At 47.2% G+C, this 22824-nt stretch overlaps 1 protein-coding gene across 3 annotated transcripts in view; it reads right to left on the minus strand.

The window, feature by feature from the left end:
- Positions 1–353: 353 nt before the first annotated feature.
- Positions 354–22824, minus strand: part of N4BP1 (NEDD4 binding protein 1) — a 178208-nt gene continuing 155737 nt past the window's right edge. For 2 of the 3 annotated variants that reach the window (XM_078670540.1, XM_078670539.1), the window contains exon 7: positions 354–1177. In XM_078670540.1, coding sequence (XP_078526666.1) covers positions 841–1177 — 337 coding nt within the window. In that variant the 3' untranslated portion in view covers positions 354–840. The remainder of the gene's footprint in view (positions 1178–22824) is intronic. The other variant, XM_078670542.1, reaches the window with a different exon arrangement.

Below are 22824 nucleotides of genomic sequence, written 5' to 3' on the forward strand. Positions count from 1 at the left end.
TCCGCGCCTGCGCTGAGCATTCTATTGAGCGGGGCGGGCCATGACGGAACCGCTCCCTCACAAGCACAGCCCAACCGACGCTGGTGACGGAGCGGTTCCGTCACCAGCATGCGCCCGCCGCATTTCCGCCCCACCCCCATAGCACTGCGGCGGAATAGCCGCCGCAGTGAAGAGGTTAATACCAATAGGGAACAATATACAATTTACTGTATAGTGCAACTCACACAGCTCGTTTATGTCCTAATATTTACAGTAGAATTTCACCATGATACGGACTGAATCGACCATATGAAATAATAGTGTCAAGAATATTCTAGTTCTCCACAGAGCACAAAAAAAATATTTCCTTGGACTCATGATACCATTATGATTTTATCATGTAGCACAAACCACTTCTGCTTTGCATAAGGGGGTCGCTTACATATCTGCAATAACAGTCAGTGAGCTAAGTCAAGTACACTGCACATCATGCAAAATTCATGAAGCAGTTTATCTGAAGAGAACTACAGCCTGCAAGTAAAGAACATGTTTTGCTTGCTGATGATACTTTCCTCAAACAGATAAAATGTTCATCAGTTAAACACAGGGTATCCCAGTTCCTGGCAAGTGAGAAAAGCTCAATGAGATTAGAAAAACAAACTGCAACTGCCTTGTACAAGTCAATGTTCTTGGCTTTAGTGTCTCAGCTGAGTGAAGTTTAAGATGAGCAAACGTTTCACATCGTTACAAATCCTGAAGCATCGTATGAAAAGATTTGTGCTTGTTCGATTCAGTAATGCGGAGTCAACAGCTACATTATATATCCGTTCTTAAATAGAAATTAAGAGGGTTATAAAACAGTTAGTCCAGTACCATGGCAGACAGTGCATTGAGGTCCCTCATGTATGGATGTGCAGTCAATATTTCATCAATTTTATGTCTTTGCTGGTTTTCAGGAAAAATATTAAGCAATTCAATTTTTAAATGCATAGTTTCCGCACTATTTCGCTGTGTAGGTTTGGTTTGACAAGACTGCACTTTCTGGATCTGTGGAGTGCCGCAAAGCGGAGGACCTCTGTGTACTTGAAGCTCGGGTTGGATGGCTACACCGGCAGCAGAGGAGGCTGGTGGAATAAGGGATGGTTCAGAAACCTTCAAGCCTTTAGTGTTCGTGGGAAGGCACAGTGCAGGAACATTGCTGAAAAAAAGAGCAGAAACGCAAATTATGTTTTACAGCCACATTTGTAAGTAATGAGCACAGTGTAAAGTAATCTCTCCGATAAAGAATCTCTCTGCCTTGAGTTAGACTCTCCAGTTTAGATTGCACGCTAAATGGACTAGTTAGAGTACCATGCCATTAAGAGCTTTACTCAATGAATAAGATTGTTTATTTCCCAGGTACCGTCCTCGGGCACTGCCTCAACTCAGTTGACTGGACCGACACACAAGAGGTTTGCCAGGGAAAATATCCATTATGCAAGAAAACATTCCTAGAGAAGGTCAGGCGACTGCCTAGTCATGCTTTACTCCCGCCCCTACAAACTGTAAAAAAAGCATAGGGGCTGCAGGGGTCAACAAATGGCACTGCAGACATGGACCAGTAGAATGGTGATCCTTGGCACCCAAGATGACTAGCATTTAAAATAATGCTCTTGACAACTTACTTTTAACTACCTGGTGGGGATTATCTCCGCCACCCTGATAGACCTGCGCCTGCCAAACTTAAAGATAAGCGCTGGCCCAGCGGTCACTTAAAAGAAACAGCTGTCACAGTGGTTCCTTACAATGTAAACAAGCTTCCGAGGACCGGTTTCTGGCATTACAGCCGTCTTCACTGCCACTGGATTCAAGCAAGCCGGGCTGAAGACAGTTGAAATGCCAGAAACCGGTCTTCGGAAGCTTGTTTCCGGTCCAGGGAAGGCATGGCTTGGCCGTTCGGGCTGGACTGTTCCCATGAGGCACAGGGTGAGACTGATTTGCATATGGCCATGTCTGAACTGGGGTGGCAGATTGGGCTAAAGAACGGTGATGGATTAAACCCAGATCTGTTGACTGGGTGCGAGTGTTTGATTGGTTCAGATGCTCCGTCCATCACCACCCCCTTTTGTACCACTATGTCTAACAGTAAGCATCTAAATCTGAGTCTTGTACCGCTTAGCAAGCTGTAGTATAATGCTTGGGTGGCCAGTTTCCTGCTCAATATCCATTAAGCCTGGCAGGAGGCTGTAAGTGCTAGTAAAAGAAAGGCAACAGTACACATGTGGGAGTCTGTTATTTTGTGGTACAATCTCTAAGGCTTGGATGAGTTACAGGGTGATTCTAAATCTTCGAACAAATACAAGGGCCTTCAGATAGTGTAGCTTGGAGCCAAAATGAAATTCCACAGGTAGTCACTACGGCGGGCAGCATGTAAGGATGTGACAGCACTCCTTTATCCCCCAAGGGACAGTTGAAATACTGAGCAACTGTGGATAAAGGCAGGGGTCTCACTCTGACTTGTCAGGAGCATGACACAAGAAAAGAGTAGGGTGGCTACCTACTCTAGGTGAATGAACTGTAAAGAGTCTAAGCACATAGGTGTTGATACAACCAACAGGACAACTCTGGCTTTCTGAGGATGGGTGTCAACTGTTAAATTAACTCCCCGCTGATATCTGGATAGCTCGTAAGCTAACCTAAACTCTGTAATTAACATGTGAAATGTTATACATAAACAAGTCATTATAATCTATTGTGTGGCATGCATGGTATTTATTTGGCGGTCTCAGTAGTCAGCACATCCTCCAAGGGCTAGGGGTAGCAATGCTATGTAGCTGGCTACGCGACTTGCAGGGCAACAGATGGTACAGCATCGTAGTTTTGCTCCCTTGCAATATAGGATGGCAGGTTTGTATAGTAAAAAACACAGTATGTCAAGAGGACTGCGCCCCCCAAGTTAATTGCCCTGTGGTGTCATGAGAGGAGCAAGACCAGAAGGAGAGTCTCATAAGGGTTTAGTGGACTGGGCTTGGCCAATTTGTGGTCAACGTTCCCCATCCACCCTACCTGGATATATGCAAGGTAAAGGAGAAGAATTATTACGGTGTATGTTTCTTTCAGCATCGCATGGTGGAGTTACAGGGCTTTTTTAAAGTTTCAAACAACCACAAGGGCCTCCAGTCACTGGAAGTCAATACAGCGGGCCTGGGATGACGAGACGGCGCTCCTTAATCCCTCAAGGGACAGATGAAATCCTAAGCAACTGTGGAGACTGGCCGGGGTCTCAGTCTAACTTGTCAGGAGTATGACAAAAGAAAATAGTAGGGTGGCTACCCACACTAAGTGAATGGACTTTAAAGAATCTATGCACATTGGTGTAGACACCACCAACAGGACAGCTCTAGCTTTCACAGGATGGGTATAACCTCTATAATGAACTCACCGATGACATTTGATCGCTCATAAGCTAACTTACCCTGTCTAACAAATAACTTACAAAATTGTATCCACAAACAAGTTGCCAGCGTTATTTATTATGTTGCATGCATGGTATTATGTGTTCTCAATTGTCTGTACATTCTCCAAAGCTAGGTGTAGCAATGCTATGTTTATTGTGCAGCATCACAGCAAATCCGTCTCGTCTCCTAGGCACAGAAATTAGAGAGGGGAAGGTGTCTGTAGGGAGTGTCTGCACTTACATAAGGCACAGCTGTGAAGTAGCACCGAATCAACTTCTCCCTTTCTCTGTCAGAAGAGCAGATGAAAGAGCAAGCCAGTCAAAGGATTGCACTTTGGCACCTACTGACTGCACTTCTGATAGTGGTTTCTGTATAAAACGTTGTACACACGTTTTTAAAGTTTAGCAATATGTGGCTATGTATAATACTCCCAGAATGCTCTATGATTAGATGCAAATATTTGCATAAGCTTGAAAGCAAGATTGAGGATTCTTGGCTTTCAAAATAAAATGTTAATTAAAAAAACATGAAAGTAGGAAAAAAAACATTTAGCTTTAACTACTGTAAAATTTCCGGGTACCATTTCTTTTCTGCAGTATTTAGTAAAATGTTGATGCATGCTAGTATTTTCCAAAAATATTTATAATGGAAAGTCAGAGTAACCAGTTTCAAAAGATTATGGGAAACAAAAATAAATAAGCATTGGCAATGCCAGCAGGTCTCAAATTGGTAGTCTGCTTTTTAGTTTTGTCAATGTGTGACTTGTTTTGGTATGGTTTTTGTGAAACCTTATAGGTTTGGGAGCTGCCAGGAACTCTCCATTATAACCAACCTTGGCAAAAGCAAAAACGGTTTTTGGTCTCAAAGCACACACAGCCACAGTAGTTACTGGCACTGACCAAAACTACTTTGTGAATCAATATGCTCCTTGTAAAAGAGCAGAATGATGTCACTCACAGCGATGCCAGACGATACAGAGAGAGAGACCGAATTTTAATCAACACAAAAGGTCATGGTTAACGCCAGACCAAATTAGGGGGCCAAATATTAACAAAAGTCTCAAAAGTGCACCCATGGTACATGTCCTCCCATTACGTGCAGCTATATGGTTTTCGCGGGTTCACAAGAATTTACAGAACTATGGCAAGAAATAGCACTCCTAGAAAATATTTGTGAACTACATTTTAGCATGAGCAATTGTGAAGATCGCTCATGGGAAAATCTGAGATTTTGAAAGTTCACTTTACCCCCAACCACTTTTTGTCATGAGTAAATGTCCAACATTTCTCAGTATGGGAAAAGATTAGAGAACCGTTGTTGAAAACGTTTAAAACATGCAAGTTAGACGGAGGCAAGATGGTGGCTGGTCACTCAGTCGAGTGAGTGCTCGTCGCCTGACCTCCCTGATCCCCCCCCCTCCCCCGATGCGAGACGGCGGATCGGCATGGACTGTGGAATAAACTACTAGCGAGCTTCTAACTACGGCGAGATACTAACCGCTACTGGGAAATGCTGTGGGGCTTACTTCTGGTAAAATACCTCGTAGCGGGCTACCCGAGTTTGCTGCGCTTCCGTGGCTGTGGAGGAACCTGCTGGCGGGTGTCTGCGGGACAAGGCAGGATTGTTGGCCGGTCCGGGATGCCGCCGAAGGGTGCAAGGGGCGGAAAGACCCGTGGTACCGGGGAAGAGTCACATCGAGCAAGCCCCCGGAAAACGCCTCAAACAAACAACGACGTGGAGTGGCTGAAGATAGCAACAGCAGCCCGGTCAGTAACACCAGTAGCGGAAAGAGAGTGACTCCTGCGATCTTCATGGCAGTCAGGAAATGCAAAAAGCCACAAGACACATCAGAGGAAGCTGCCGCATCGGGAGACTCAGCCAAGGTGAGCGAGGGAGACTGTGGGATCACAGGATCTACTAATACTGACACAATATTAGTGAGGGGGAACTCTGAGCTCTGTTCTAGTCCGGCAATGCAAAGACAGGTCTTACTGCCGGATGCTAGGAGGGGGGCTTCACCAGCCGAGGTGACTTTACAATCACCTATACACCTGGAAGCAGAAGCTCTGTTGTCTTCTGGCAGCAAGGTGTGTGCAAACATAGATTGCTCCAATGACGGTGTAATCACTGAGAGTGTAAATTTGACGGACATAGATGCAGAGGGGCCTTTTTTCTTGCTCTCAGACCACTCCAGCTCATCTGGTGATGAATCCAAACAGATGTCTGAAGATCCTTTTGGTTTAGTAAGTGGGCGGTGGAGCGAAACTAGCAGTATATGTCAGGAGGAGGAGACCCCCAGGAATAACAGGGCGTCCAGCTCCAGGACTGTATGCAAGAAAAGTATACCACACACATCACAGTGGATTGACACAGGTCATTAGGTCAAACCTCAAAGGAGAAAATGGGCAATGATCCCAATTATGTGCCTTTATTAGGGGGAGCAAGACCAGCACTGTTCATACGAGCTCCCAGAGGGTATTTCATTGACAGTCATATACGAGACAATGATGGCCCATAGAGAAGAAGGCAGGACAGAAAGCCAAAAAACTCAAGGCGCATGTAGGAAATTGCAGAATTCGATTCGGAGGGTGGCCAAATCCTGTTCAGGAATTGCAGAAAGGATATCTGAAGCCGAGAATCGAATCTCTACCCTCGAGGATGAGATGGCAGCACAGAAAATAGCCACTGACAACACACAGGGATGACCTATCCTGGAAGATTGAGGACATGGAAAATCGCCTGCGGCGGAATAATTTAAGTATTTTGGGCGTACCTGAAGGGGTCGAAGGCTCAGACCCCCGGAAATTTGTTGTGAAACTTTTTACAGAGGCTTTCCCGGAACTGGCTCAGTGTACATGGGACACAGATACAACAGGCCCACAGATTTCCCTTTCAAATGAAACAGAATCCAACTAATCTGAGACCCAGAGATATACTGATATGCTGGTCTAATTTTCTGTCTAGGTAGGCGCTGTATGATTTAGCCAGGCCAGATAGATAGAGAAAAGCTGCTGGTGTAGAGTTTTTTGTTGGTCCCGATTTCTGCCCCACTACCGTCGAAAAAAGGTGGCAACTGCGACAGTTAATCACGCCGTTCCAAGATAAGGGTGCACAAGCATTTTTCTTAAGCCCAGTTAAGTTGAAAATAATATAAAGAGAAAACAAGATTTTTTTACATCTAAGCTGAAAGCAAAAGAGTACTAACAAGTGATTAAATCCTAGGGTAGATAACACATAAGTAAGGGAAACCCTAGCTAAACGCCGGCAGGCATAATGTATGTAGTTTCCGCAGATTGTTGATGATTTATGTAGATCCGCATGCTACTGAATTCCTTGTTTTTTGGGGGGTTTTCCCCCTACACTGTTTAAAAGTTGTTTTGTTGCTTGCCTTATGGTGAAGATATGGGTACTATACTCTCGGAGGGACACGGGGGTACAGGGGTGGGTACGATGCTCTCCATCACTGTATACCATTGGGTCTGTAGGAGAGTAGGGTCTGCAATCCTATGGTCACCCCAGATTTTTGCTTTTTGCTTCACTGGTTTACGACTTTTCCTGGCTGTGGGCATGCTAATCAGACCCACAGCCTAGCTGTTCTCTCTCTTAATTGACATCCATGTACTTTAGGTGCATTTACCCATTGGTATTGGGACACCTTATCAGCCCCTGTACAGTGTACCTTAGGTACCCAGGGCATAGGATAACCCAAGGCCTACCAGGGGCTGAAGCATGTATTATGCCACCCCTGGCTGGCCATCTAAACAGACACAACTGGCTGGTAAGACAGCTGGGGCAAGGTGGTGTAATCACCCTTTGCTATAGATATAGTATACCTATATCTAACCCTAAAATGGACACATATATTCCTATCAGTCACTCCTATGGCAAGCCTTATCAATCCTGAAGGCAGAGTGCTTGGAATTATGTGCGATGGTGCTCTGGCATGAGCTGAGCCCGTCTGCAGCTTGCGGAACCAAGTCCTAATAGCTGTTCCATGATAACGCTATACCATATACTCTTAAGTGCATTATAATCCTCGCGGTTGAATGCTAACTTTGGTATAGCATTATCAAAACATGTCGAGTAAGGTGTCATACAAATTGGAATACTACCCCCTCGCCAATTCTGGCGACGGGGGTAGCATTCCACCCTTTTAGAGGGACAGAGCATATATGTAACAGAACCCCGGTTAAAGTTAACTCGAGCCTTAGCATCACAAAATGGAGGCTGCCACCACAGACACAAGTCTGACCTCCTGCTGCTGGGAGTCCTTCCAGCGAGAGAGGCCTGGACAAAGGGTTTCCTGCCTTGGGAGGTGCTAGCACCACCCCAGACAGGATTTTGTGTATTGAGGTAGGGAGGGCTGAAAGGAATGAGACATGCCTGGGGCACACAAGGTGCCCTGTGCATACACCGGTTCAAACCAGTTGCTAGGGCACTCCAGCCCCACTTCTGGCGCGAAACCGGAAAAAGGATAGGGGGTGTAACCACCCCCCTTCCTGGTCCCACACATGGGAGGGTCCTAGTCAGCAGTACAGCCCCCTTTAGGAGAATAAAGGTAGGAGCTGGTCCCATTCCAAATTAGTTTATCCTGAACAACTTTACAAGAAGAAACTCTTGACTTCGACGTTCTGCTCCACAGAAGACTGAAGAATCTCCCTTGTGGGCAAGGAGTGTCCACCCTGCAACTGCAGGCACCATCAAGCGTCCTAGGGGTTCACTTTGTCGTCCTTCCTGCTGGAACCAGACTTCAGAGCCCAACGAGATCCAGACTTCCAGACCTCTCCGACCTCAACCTACATCTGCAGCACAGCTGAGATCCGTGGGTGCGACGAGACACGTGGGACCGGCCATCTTGAAGAAACTGCACTTCGCTTCCAGCACGACTTCAGAGGCATCCTCGAGAAAGTGCTTTGGGGATTGAGAAGCCCCAGCCCCGAGCAGCTCCTGCACCGAAGACCAGCCCCCCAGCATCTATGAGATCTGCGTGGGGATCTTTTGCTTGATTGCTGCTCGACGCGTTGTCTGGTCACTTGCCGGCTGGCTAGTTGCCTCCTAGACGACGATCCTTGAAATCTTCACTGCTGGTCTGGTTGCTCCAGACCGGCCCTTGCTCCCTTCCAAAAGAGGAGCACCCCGGACCCTCCTGGTCCACCCCAGACGCCGTTTCCACTCACCGCGTGGGTTGCCTTTGCCAAGGCCTGTTGACTCCAAATCCGGATCCAACACCGCCGACAGCGAGAGCCTGCGTGGGACAGCTCGTGCCTCCATCCAGGTCGTCGAAGACACCTCCTGGTCCATTTGGCTGCAGAGACAAGCGCCCACTCTTCACCTGATCGCGACGACAGCATCTGGTTCCCTCCTGATTCCACACCGGTCACTGGCTAATGACTTTGAACACTGTCCCCTCTGCTTTCAGGTCCTCTTCTTCCTCGATCCACCCGTGGGTCGCACCGGACATCTCCCTCCTGGTCGCCTGCAGCATCTCTTCTTCCAGGCTCCATAGACTTCAACGCAGAAACCCGACACGACTTCGCACCTATGCACCCGCAGCCCGTGGGTGAGGTAACAAGAGCATTTCGGTGCTCAAGGGTAGCTTGACGCTCCTAGTGTCCAGATTCACAGTCGTTTTAGTCCTAACCAGTCAGGATTGTCCGTACTCACCTTTTTCGTGAACTGTACTGTCCATAGACGTTGTTACGCATCCCGCGTGTGAGTTCACACTCTGCACACGCGTCCCGTGGGCCTCCTATTACTTACCTGAGGTTAGGATAGTGTAGTCCCAGCAAACCTCCAGCCTCTGGACAGCTCCATTCCTTCTATTGCTTTCTTTATACCATTTACTTAGTATATGGTTTGTCGTGCCCATAGGGCACCATTGTAATTTTGTGCAACTTATCGTATTTTTCCTAAGAGATTGTCATGTGCTAAGCCCTCTGACCTCATAAAGAGTTAAGAAGTGATTGTTATTAATAAATATATTGTGTATTTTCATAACAACCTGTGTGGTGTCCTTTCATCTGGAATTCAAGGGGTTATATGTGGTAAAACAGCTGACCTCACATGCCAAAAGAGTTTAGCCTAAGACTGCTTTGTCCATGCTACCATTAGGATAGCTGGTCTACATGGTTGACTTACAACAAATCACCATAAGGGTTGTTTGGACTGATACAAGGTGATCACTAGAACTAGTGAGCATCATATATCAGGCCAACTTCTCACATTGGTGTGCAGCGGTTGGGATTTGAGCTTGCTGTTGTTTTTACTAAATATACTCTTGAAATATCAATTGAAAGATCACATAAGGTACTCTAGGTACATATAACAAGCTTAGAAATACTCTGAGTTCTACTGAACCAGCTGTTGTAGTAGAAAGGGCCTAGCACACCCTGACTACAACTCTTAGCAAGGGATCAGTAGGAAAACCCATAGTGTAGGTAATTGCATCACTTGCACCTCACTAGAAAGCAGGTCTACCCATGGAGAGACTTCTGTGACTCCCCTAGTGGTTAGTGACCCTCCACAGGTCCTTTCCAGATATGCAGCCCTCAGTTTCCAGGAGATGAGACAATTGTGTACCTCCAGGGGACTGAAACAGGGTTCTAACCCTACCTCCTCCTTTCTGTTAGGTCTCTTAGAGACATATGATGCTAGAAGGGCTTCTAACACAGGCCCCTCTAATCCAGATGGGAGCATGCCCCCCTTAGAAGGTGAACCTGGTGATCCAGACTCTAACCTCCCTGAAACAGAGAATGTAGATGGTAGGGAAGAGGGAAGCTTATCTGAGGATGAGGCAGACAATGGGCAACCTTTAGTCAGCAGACTTACAAGGGCCAACTTAGACCTACATAGGGATAGTACTAGGGGACCCCCAGTGCTATCCATAAGCAGGCCTAACTTTGGGGTTAGAAGAGAGAGAGATCTCATTCTAGGGACTCCAACAGATCTGTTCCCTCTCATGCCTCTCACGCATCTGCTCAGAGGAGGATGACTTCCCCCCAGAGGAGCGAGCATGAGGCAAAGATGAAGGCGGCTAATCTGAGGATTCAAAGGGAAGAACTTGCCCTTGCCAAAGAGAAGCTTGCCTTTGCTAGAGAGCAACAGTTGAGTGGGGTAGTACCCACTGGTGGCAGCAATATCCCTAGGGATAAAGACAGGGGTTTTGATACTAGAAACCTGAGTAAAATAGTGCCCTCCTATAAGACAGGAGATGATATCCACAAGTGGATAACTGCTCTGGAGAGGGCCTGCAAAGTACAGCAGGTACCCCCGAGTCAGTGGGCAGCTATATTGTGGCTCTCCTTTGAAGGCAAAGGTAGAGATAAGCTCCTCACTGTTAGAGATGAGGATGCTAATGATTACCAAGTCCTGAAAACTGCACTGATTGATGGGTTTGGCTTAACAACTGAACAGTACAGGTTAATGTTCAGAGATACCCAGAAAACTCAGGCTCAGGATTGGACTGACTTTGTTGATTGTGCCACTAAGGCTTTGGAAGGCTGGTTACTGGGAAGTAAAGTTACTGATTACACAGGATTGTATAATCTAATTATGAGAGAGCAAATCTTAAATAATTGTCAGAACCAGTTGTTGCATCAGCACCTGATTGACTCAGATCTGACCTCTCCCCAAGAATTGGGAAAGAAGGCAGACAGATGGGTCAGAACCAGGGTCCAGCAGCAGAATCAGAACCAGGGTGGTGGCCAAAAGAAAGCAGACCAGAAGGGTAATAATGAGAATAAGCAAAATGACCAGAAGTCTTCAACAGGGCCCTAACAACCTAAGGAGGGTGGGTCCCAAAATTCCCAAAAGAAGAAGAATGATGGTCCAAAGAAACCATGGTGCCAATACTGTAAAAGTAAGACTCACTGGTTTAGTGAGTGCACCAAGAAAGGCCCAACTCCTACCACTACTGTCCCTAAGACACCTGCACCCCCTAGAACAGTTAGTAGTGGTAGTGTACCCCCAAGGTTTTAGTAGGGTTGACCCTGGGAACTGAGGTGGGTTCTGACTTAGTCAGAATACATACTTAGGCAGTTCTTGTTTGTACTGGGGACATGGATATGACCCCTACTGTAAGTCCTAGTACTCTGGGCAAATACAGGCAAACGCCTTTAATCAATGGGAAAATGGCTCAGGCCTACAGGGACACATGTGCCAGTGTCACTATGGTGACACCAGCCTTTGTGGATCCTGATCAGATCATGCTAGGTTCAGACTACCTAGTGACCAATGCTAGCAACGTCACTACCAATCACAGTATGGCAGTTGTTAACTTCTCCTGGGGAGGGGTAACTGGCCTCAAAAGGGTTGTAGTTAGTTCAGACCTCCCAGTAGATTGTCTCTTGGGCAATGATTTGGAATCCTCCATGTGGTCAGATGTGGAGTACAGGACTCATGTAGAAATGTTAGGTCTCTCCTCACATGTCCTTGCTGTGACCAGGTCAAAGGCCAAGAAATGCTCAGCTGAACAGGTGCTGGATCCTGGAAGAATGGACCAGACACCACCCAAGAGGAAGAGCAGTAGGGGTAAGGCAGAGCCTTCCCCCCTGCCTCAGGTTGAGGATCAGCCCTCTCAGGAGGCTGACCCAAAGACCCCAGAAGGAACTGTCCTAGAAGGGCTTGAACCTGAACAGGTTGAGTTTCTTGGGACAGGGGGACCTTCCAGGGCAGACTTGAGGCAGGCACAGTTAGACTGTTCCTCCCTTGAATCCCTCAGACAGCAGGCTGCTGCGGAGGCTGCAGGGAATGCTACAGGTGTCCATAAAGTATATTGGGATGAAGGACTCCTATACTCTGAGGCAAGAGACCCCAAACCTGGTGCTACCAGGAGGCTGGTCATCCCCTTGTCACTTAGAGGTTTCCTTCTCACCTTAGCCCATGAGATTCCCCTTGCAGGTCACTTAGGTCAGAACAAGACTTGGGACAGGCTTGCCCCACACTTTCACTGGCCTCATATGTCTGAGAACACTAAAGAGTTTTGTCGCTCATGTGTCACCTGCCAAGCCAGTGGCAAATCAGGTGGCACCACAAAGGCCCCCCTTATACCACTACCTGTGGTGGGGGTGCCCTTTGAGAGAGTGGGGATATACATTGTTGGACCAATGGACCCCCCAACAGCATCTGGGCACAGATTTATACTGGTGGTAGTGGATCATGCCACCAGGTATCCAGAAGCTATTCCCATTAGGACCACTACAGCTCCTGTTGTGGCCAGGGCCCTACTTGGAGTTTTCTCCAGAGTGGGGTTTCCTAAGGAGGTTATCTCTGATAGGGGTGCAAACTTCATGTCAGGATACTTGACTGCAATGTGGAAGGAGTGTGGTGTAAATTACAAATTTACCACACCCTATCACCCACAGTGCAATGGGATTGTGGAGAGATTCAACAAGACCCTAAAAGGGATGATAAAAGGGTTACCTGAAAAGCTTAGGCGAAGATGGGACATCCTTTTACCCTGCCTCCTGTTTGCTTACAGAGAGGTCCCACAGAAGGGGGTTGGCTACAGCCCTTTTGAGCTTCTGTTTGGGTATCCTGTAAGAGGACCCCTATGTCTTGTGAAGGAAGGATGGGAGTTACCTCTCAAAAAGCCTAAGCTTGACATAGTGGACTATGTACTTGGTCTCCGCTCCAGGATGGCAGAGAACATGGAGAAGGCATCCAAAAAACTTGAGGCCAGCCAAGAACTTCAAAAAGCTTGGCATGACCAAAAGGCTGTCCTAACTGTTTATCATGCAGGACAGAAGGTATGGGTGTTGGAGCCAGTGGCCCCAGCAGCTCTCCAAGACAAATGGTCTGGACCCCATACCATCATTGAGCAAAAGGGAGAGGTCACCTACCTGGTGGACCTTGCAACTCCCAGGAGCCCCCACAGGGTGCTTCATGTAAACAGGCTCAAGGCAATTGTCGACAGGGAGGACATGGGCTTGCTCATGGCCACAAATGAAGGGGCAGGAGGAAGAGAGTGACCCTCTCCCAGACCTGCTCACTCAGAACCCTGATGATGGGTTAGTAGATGGTGTAGTATTTTCTGACATCCTCTCTGAGCATCAACAAGAGGATTGTAAACAGGTTCTTCAATCCTTTAGACAAATGTTCTCACTGACACCCAGTCAGACAAACTGGTGCACCCATGAGGTGGACACTGATGACAGTCTGCCTGTCAAGAGTAAAATCTGCAGGCAACCTGACCACGTCAGGGACTGCATAAAGAAAGAAGTACAAAAGATGTTGGAATTGGGAGTCATTGAACCCTCAGAGAGCCCTTGGGCTAGTCCTGTAGTTCTTGCGCCAAAACCTCACACCCAGGATGGTAAGAGAGAGATGAGGTTTTGTGTAGACTACAGGGGTCTCAATGATGTCACTAAGACAGATGCCCATCCAATACCTAGGGCAGATGAACTCATAGACAAGTTGGCTTCTGCCACCTTCTTGAGTACATTTGACCTAACAGCTGGTTATTGGCAGATCAGGTTAGCTCAGGATGCCAAGGGCAAAACACAATTTTCTACCCCAGGAGGTCATTACCAGTTTGTGGTGATGCCCTTTGGTTTGAAAAATGCACCTGACACTTTTCAAAGGTTGGTGTACCAAGTTCTCACTGGGCTGGATGACTTTTGTGCAGCATATCTAGATGATATTACTGTCTTTAGCTCCACCTGGGAGGATCACCTGCTCCACCTGAGAAAAGTTTTGGAGGCCCTGCAGAAGGCAGGCCTCACTATCAAGGCCACCAAGTGCCAGATAGGGCAGAGTCAGGTTGTGTACCTGGGCCACCTTGTAGGTGGAGGCCAGGTTCAACCATTGGAGAGCAAGATTCAGGCCATAAAGGACTGGGCTCCTCCAACCACCCAGACACAGGTCAGAGCTTTCTTGGGCCTGTCTGGTTACTATAGGAAGTTTGTCAAAAATGATGGGTCCATTGTGACACCACTTAATGACTTGACAAGCAAGAAAATGCCAAAGAACTTTCAGTGGACAGTTAGCTGTCAAAAGGCATTCGATGACCTGAAGCAGGGCATGTGTACTGCACCTATTCTCAAGAGTCCTGACTACTCCAAAACCTTCATTGTCCAAACAGATGCATCTGAGTTGGGTGTGGGAGCTGTTCTATCTCAACTGAATATTGATGGTCATGACCAGCCCATTGCTTTTATAAGTAGAAGGCTGACCCCTAGAGAGAAACGTTGGTCAGCTATTGAGAGGGAGGCCTTTGCTGTGGTTTGGGCCCTGAAGAAGTTGAGGCCATACTTGTTTGGAACTCACTTCAAGATTCAGACCGACCATAAGCCCCTCTTATGGCTAAATCAAATGAAGGGTGAAAACCCCAAACTTCTTAGGTGGTCCATTTCCCTACAGGGGATGGACTTTACAGTGGAGCACAGACCAGGGACTGACCATGGCAATGCAGATGGTCTCTCCAGGTAATTCCACTTAGAACAGGAAGACTCACCTGGTCAAGGTTAGTTTAATGTCCCTAAGTTGGGGGGGGGGGTTATGTAGGAGAGTAGGGTCGGCAATCCTATGGTCACCCTAGATTTTTGCTTCACTGGTTTACGACTTTCCCTGGCTGTGGGCCTGCTAATCAGACCCACAGCCTAGCTGTTCTCTCTATAGATTGACATCCATATACATTAGGTGCATTTATCCATTGGTATTGGGACACCTTTTCAGCCTGTACAGTGTACCTTAGGTACCCAGGGCATAGGTGAACCCAAGGCCTACCAGGGGCTGAAGCATGTATTATGCCACCCCTGGCTGGCTATCTATACAGACACAACTGGCTGGTAAGACAGCTGGGGCAAGGTGGTGTAATCACCCTTTGCTATAGATATAGTATACCTATATCTAACCCTAAAATGGACACATATATTCCCATCAGTCACTCCTATGGCAGGCCTTATCAATCCTGAAGGCAGAGTGCTTGGAATTATGGGAGATGGTGCTCTGGCATGAGCTGAGCCCGTCTGCAGCTTGCGGAACCAAATGCCAATAGCTGTTCCATGATAACGCTATACCATATACTCTTAAATGCATTATAATCCTCGCGGTTGAATGCTAACTTTGGTATAGCATTATCAAAACATGTCGAGTAAGGTGTCATATGAATTGGAATACTACCCCCTCGCCAATTCTGGCGACGGGGGTAGCATTCCACCCTTTTAGAGAGACACGACATGTATGTAACTGAGAACCCCGGTTAAAGTTAACTCGAGCCTTAGCATCACAAAATGGATGCTGCCACCACAGGCACAAGTCTGAACTCCTGCTGCTGGGAGTCCTTCCAGCACGAGCGAGGCCTGGACAGAGGGTTTCCTGCCTTGGGAGGTGCTAGCACCACCCCAGACAGGATTTTGTGTATTGAGGTAGGGAGGGCTGAAAGGAATGAGACATGCCTGGGGCACACAAGGTGCCCTGTGCATACACCGGTTCAAACCAGTTGTTGGGGCACTCCAGCCCCACTTCTGGCGCAAAACCGGACAAAGGATAGGGGGTGTAACCACCCCCTTCCTGGTCCCACACATGGGAGGGTCCTAGTCAGCAGTACAGCCCCCTTTAGGAGAATAAAGGTAGGAGCTGGTCCCATTCCAAATTAGTTTATCCTGAACAACTTTACAAGAAGAAACTCTTGACTTCGACGTTCTGCTCCACAGAAGACTGAAGAATCTCCCTTGTGGGCAAGGAGTGTCCACCCTGCAACTGCAGGCACCATCAAGCGTCCTAGGGGTTCACTTTGCCGTCCTTCCTGCTGGAACCAGACTTCAGAGCCCAACGAGATCCAGACTTCCAGACCTCTCCGACCTCAACCTACATCTGCAGCACAGCTGAGATCCGTGGGTGCGACGAGACACGTGGGACCGGCCATCTTGAAGAAACTGCACTTCGCTTCCAGCACGACTTCAGAGGCATCCTCGAGAAAGTGCTTTGGGGATTGAGAAGCCCCAGCCCCGAGCAGCTCCTGCACCGAAGACCAGCCCCCCAGCATCTATGAGATCTGCGTGGGGATCTTTTGCTTGATTGCTGCTCGACGCGTTGTCTGGTCACTTGCCGGCTGGCTAGTTGCCTCCTAGACGACGATCCTTGAAATCTTCACTGCTGGTCTGGTTGCTCCAGACCGGCCCTTGCTCCCTTCCAAAAGAGGAGCACCCCGGACCCTCCTGGTCCACCCCAGACGCCGTTTCCACTCACCGCGTGGGTTGCCTTTGCCAAGGCCTGTTGACTCCAAATCCGGATCCGACACCGCCGACAGCGAGAGCCTGCGTGGGACAGCTCGTGCCTCCATCCAGGTCGTCGAAGACACCTCCTGGTCCATTTGGCTGCAGAGACAAGCGCCCACTCTTCACCTGATCGCGACGACAGCATCTGGTTCCCTCCTGATTCCACACCGGTCACTGGCTAATGACTTTGAACACTGTCCCCTCTGCTTTCAGGTCCTCTTCTTCCTCGATCCACCCGTGGGTCGCACCGGACATCTCCCTCCTGGTCGCCTGCAGCATCTCTTCTTCCAGGCTCCATAGACTTCAACGCAGAAACCCGACACGACTTCGCACCTATGCACCCGCAGCCCGTGGGTGAGGTAACAAGAGCATTTTGGAGCTCAAGGGTAGCTTGACTCTCCTAGTGTCCAGATTCACAGTCGTTTTAGTGCTAACCAGTCAGGATTGTCCGTACTCACCTTTTTCGTGAACTGTACTGTCCATAGACGTTGTTACGCATCCCGCGTGTGAGTTCACACTCTGCACACGCGTCCCGTGGGCCTCCTATTACTTACCTGAGGTTAGGATAGTGTAGTCCCAGCGAACCTCCAGCCTCTGGACAGCTCCATTCCTTCTATTGCTTTCCTTATACCATTTACTTAGTATATGGTTTGTCGTGCCCATAGGGCACCATTGTAATTTTGTGCAACTTATCGTATTTTTCCTAAGAGATTGTCATGTGCTAAGCCCTCTGACCTCATAAAGAGTTAAGAGGTGTTTGTTATTAATAAATATATTGTTTATTTTCATAACAACCTGTACACGCCAGCACAACCTCAACATCATCTCTTACGCCAACGACACCCAGCTGATCCTCTCCCTCACCAGAGACCCCGACACCGCCAGAACCTGCCTACACGAAGGGATGAAAGACGTCGCTGAGTGGATGAAGGACAGCTGCCTGAAACTGAACTCGGACAAGACGGAAGTCCTCATCCTGGGATCTTCGCCCTCCGCCTGGGACGACTCCTGGGGCCCCCCAGCCCTGGGCACCGCACCCAAGCCAACCGACCACGCACGCAACCTGGGCTTCATCCTGGACCCCTCCCTCTCGATGACCAGACAAGTCAACGCCGTCTCCTCATCAGGCTTCAACACCCTGCGTATGCTTCGCAAGATCTTCGCTGGATCCCGACCGAGACCAGGAAGACTGTCACCCAGGCACTCGTCACCAGCCGACTGGACTACGGAAACGCCCTCTACGCCGGAACCACAGCCAAGCTACAGAAAAGAATCCAGCGCATCCAGAACGCCTCCGCCCGACTCATCCTGGATGTCCCCCGACGCAGCCACATCTCCAGCCACCTGAGGAACCTGCACTGGCTCCCCATCGACAAGAGGATCACGTTCCGGCTCCTCACCCACGCACACTAGTCTCTCCACGACCTGGGCCCCAAGTACCTCAACGACCGCCTGACCTTCTACACGCCCACCCGCCAGCTACGGTCCACCAGCCTCGCCCTCGCAGCCGTACCACGCATCCGAAGAGCCACCGCCGGAGGAAGATCCTTCTCTTACATGGCTGCCAAGATTTGGAACTCCCTCCCCATCCACCTTCGGCTGACCCAGGACCATCTCGCCTTCAGGAAACAACTCAAGACCTGGCTGTTCGAGCAGTAGCATACCCCTCCCCCCAAGCGCCTTGAGACCCTCCCGGGTGAGTAGTGCGCTATACAAATGGCATGATTGATTGATTGGTGTCCTTTCATCTGGTATTCAAGGGGTTATATGTGGTAAAACAGCTGGCTTCACATGCCAAAAGAGTTTAGCCTAAGACTGCTTTGTCCATGCTACCATTAGGATAGCTGGTCTATACGGTTGACTTACAACCAATCACCATAAGGGTTGTTTGGACTGATACAAGGTGATCACTAGAACTAGTGAGCATCATATATCAGGCCAACTTCTCACAGGGTCTATCAGCCTCTTCGCTGGGGAGGGTATGGGGTTGCCAGCAGTGGTAGAGGGGGGCCGTAGTGGGGTGGAGGGGTGGGGCTGCGTTATAGGGAGGAGGGTGGCTACCAAGAGGGAGCGGGGATGGGAGGGTCAAAAGTACAAAAAAGCCAGTAGTAACTACAACATTTATGAAGGTAAGAGATGATGTTAAAAGAGACAGGAAATTAGGTCGGTTTGTTTAAGCCAGGATAAAAAAGGCATTTTTAACTGGGTGTACATTTAATGTGCAGGCACTTAATGAGAGGGGGAAACTGCAAAGAGTGGCACATGAAATAAGGAACATGTCACTCGATGTAGTCTGTATTCAAGAGACACACCTCCCTTGGAGCAAACGCATTATATTGAAGGAGCTAGGATATGAGCTGAAGGTGTGTACTACTCAAGGGACTACCACTAGAGGGGTTGCTATACTAGCGAAAAAAGGTCTTTTAAAAATCACGAAAAGGTCAGCAGATAAATATGGGCGATGGGCCATAATTGAATGTATCACAGCTAATGAGAAGTGTACAATCCGTTCTGTATATGGCTCTAATCATGATGAAGCACACATCATTGAATACTTAAATATAGAATTGGCCAACTGGGCAACCCCTCTAATACTTACAGGGGATTTTAATATCCAATTAGGAGAAATGACTCATAGGTTGGGTGGAGATAAATACGTTGGCAAGAAACCGAAGGTATATAAAGTCTTACAGCCGCTTCTTGACGAACATGGCCTAGCCGATGTATGGCCCAGGTTAAAACATCCAGAACCAGGGTACATACATTATTCCTGCCCGCATCAAAAGTTATCTAGATTAGAGTATTTTTATGTAACAAAAACTTATCTAGAAGATGCAAAAATACAGATTTCCCCCCGAATAACCTCGGATCACAACCCAGTACTTTTGAAACTTGTAATGCATGGCTTAATACGACCCAGAAGCACACACTCCTTTGATAGGAAGCTACTACTAAATGAAGAGTTTATTAGTCACGCACGAAAATGGTTAACACAATTTCTAGCAAAATATCGTAACTCTACTAAATACGGTGTAGTCTGGGACGCAATGAAAGCTGGACTTAGGAGAGAGATACTAAGCTTTGGACTACAGGTGCAGAAACAACGTGGACAGCATCAAATGCTGTTATATGAGGAATTACGACTGAGTGCAATTTGATAGAAGCAGTACAGGGAAAGCTAGATATTGCATAAGCACAAACAGAGGTTGCATGGTGCAAAGCTAAGATAAATGAGGAATGGGCCAAAAATATTGCAAAGAAATACCAGCGTTTTAAGAGTGAGTGTTAAGAGTTTGGCAAGGCAACAGGGAGATGCCTAGCGAAAAAGATTAGATCTAAAGAGGTAGAAAACTCTATTGCGGCAATTCAGGATTCCTCAGGGAACACAGTAGAAACATCGGAGGGGATTCTAGAGGTATTTAGGGTTTTTTATGAGGAATTGTATTCAGAAGAAACTGACACTCAAAGAGGAGGGGAGGATTTATATAGGGATCCTCTCAGGGAAACTGTGAAGGAAGAAGATCAGAGAATGCTAGAGGAGCCTATTTCAATGCAAGAGCTGATGGACGCCGTTGGTTCATTGGCTACAGGGAAAGCTGCTGGTCCAGATAGGCTTCCATTAGAACTATATAAACTTTTATTGCCAGAAATACAATCAGACATGCTAGCTGTTTTTCTGGAGGCACAAGAGGGCGCTGCCCCTGCATCCTGAAATGAAGCCAGTATCATTATTTTTCTTAAAAAAGATAAACCTCCCACACTGCCAGGGTTATTATTCAGACCGATCTCGCTTATAAATTGTGATGGGAAAATGTATGCAAAGATATTAGCATCACGGCTCTCCAGTGTGATTACACCACTAGTACTGGTCCACCAACACGGATTTATACCAGGTAGAGGCAGGGTCAATCAGATAAGTAGAGTTACGACAATGCTGGATATCGCCAATACACGTAAATTGCCATGTGGGGTGATCCTATTGGACGCAGAAAAAGCATTTGACCGTTTCTCCTGGGAATTTCTTTGGGCAACAATGAGGTGGTCTGGGTTTGGTGCTGGGTTTATTCAGGCAATTAAAACAATGTATAGATCATCAAAAGTGCGAGTTTGTGCGCTAGGACTGGAATCGAACCCTGTATCTATACTAAGAGGTACCCGACAGGGTTGGCCCTGCTCTCCCCTGCTATTCGCGCTATATATTAACTCATTCCTGAATCTACAGGAACAAAGGATAAACATAGCACTACTAGGCCCTAGGCAAGAATGGGTTAAAGTATTTGCATATGCAGATGACATAGGGGATAGTCTCACCAGATCCCAGCATTCCCCCGCCGGTGGAGACCGACCAACTTGCATTTTTTGGGAGGAGCTCCGGGTACAAGCTAAACCTAGCAAAGACACAGGTTATATACACAGGTTATAGGCACTGATCAGGTACATTTTAATGACCCAAGAGTTTTGGACGAGGCCTTATATTTGGGAGTCCACTTGAATGCAGCCCTCGACACTATGGTCATGTCTAATTTGGGAGCCTCTGCTATGCAAGATCAAAAAAGAATTGGATAGGTTGGAAGGTCTTCGTTTATCAATGTTGGGAAGATGTAATGTTCTAAAAATGAACATCTTGCCAAAGGTTCTTTATTTTGTTAGGGCAGTCCCACTTGAAATTACAAGAAAGCAGATTCAGAGATAAGTCTATATGTAGTAGCTTTTTATGGGCACAGGGAAAACCCCGTAGAGCATGAAAATGTATGACCTTTCCACGCGAACGAGGAGGCTGGGCAGTTCTTAACTTCCAGTTGTATCACTGGGCCTGCCTATTGCAGTAAATGGGAATTTTTTTGGTTGGGGCAAATGAGAAATACACAGAGGATATTCCTCATTTTTCAGCTGTTACTAGGCTCTACGGCAGAGAGATCTTTCTTTAAAATCCTCGAACCCAGCTATTATTGAAAAAACCCGCCCAAAATGCCTGGCTCCAGATCAGGCGGCATTTGGGGATTGGCAGGATTAATTACTATTAGACCAAAAGTGTTAGAAATAGTGTTAGCAATATAAATTAAAATGTTCAAATCAATTGTCCATATACATGAATTGTAGTCATCAGTCCTTTGTCTTTTATTTTCTTATCAGAAAGATGTTCACGAAGACTTGTTGGTACACATGTTGAATCTTGATAATGCAAATGACAGCCAACAGGTGTTTGTCAAAGGGTGTGACCCAAAGAATTCCTCAGGGCCTAGACTGTCCTTCCCGTTTAACAATACCACACTGAGTTTTTTCCATATCAATGAATCCTTCAAGCAGGTTAAAGTTCTTGTATTGGGTATCTATATTTGTGCATAAGCCTCCAACATCGCAAATTTCATCATAGGCTTCAAATCACAACCAGTCCAAACACTCGATCTCAGGTCAAGTTACAAATTTAAAACATTGCAGATAGTGTGAAAGTCTCCGCGCGTCTAATCAGTTGCGATACGGCGTCTTCTGACTTTAGGGAACCTAGTTTACAGTAATGGTACCAGGACATATACTTCATTAATGGCTAAATATGATCTTCCCAAAGCAGATTTTTTTTAAATACCTACAGATAAGAAGGGACTATTTGAACAAAAGAGGGGATGCCCCACGCCTAACACAGAAAAATAATCTATTGGAAGTTGTGAAGGGCCGGGGGAAAATTGGAAATATATATCAAGCACTCATGGAAGTACAAAAGGATGATATGGAGGCTCAAAATGCTAAATGGAATGCTAGATTGTCTTTAGAGGGAAATATTTTGAAGTGAAACTATTACATTAGCTGACAAACTTCTAATATCCTCCAACTTAAAACACAGCAGTACAACCATGTTTAACTTATACTATATGCCGGCAAAATTTGCACGCTGGGGAAAGGGGGTGTGGCATAAATGAGGATAAATGTACCAGGTGTTGGAAGGACCAGGCAGATATAGTCCACATGTTTGCCACATGCCCTGATCTAAGATTATTAATAGGGTGCAGACTTTTTTAACGGAAGCCACGGGGGTACAGATTGAGATAACCCCAATAGTTATGTGGCTGGGGGTTCTACAGGAGGATATGTCTACACAGGGAATGTATACAGTTAGATAATTAATATATATTGCTGTGGCAAAATTATGTATAGCATCACTGTGGCGACAGAAGGAACCCCTACGTTCGAGATGT

Source organism: Lissotriton helveticus, chromosome 12 (genome assembly GCF_964261635.1).
Source record: "Lissotriton helveticus chromosome 12, aLisHel1.1, whole genome shotgun sequence".
Classification (NCBI taxonomy): domain Eukaryota; kingdom Metazoa; phylum Chordata; class Amphibia; order Caudata; family Salamandridae; genus Lissotriton; species Lissotriton helveticus.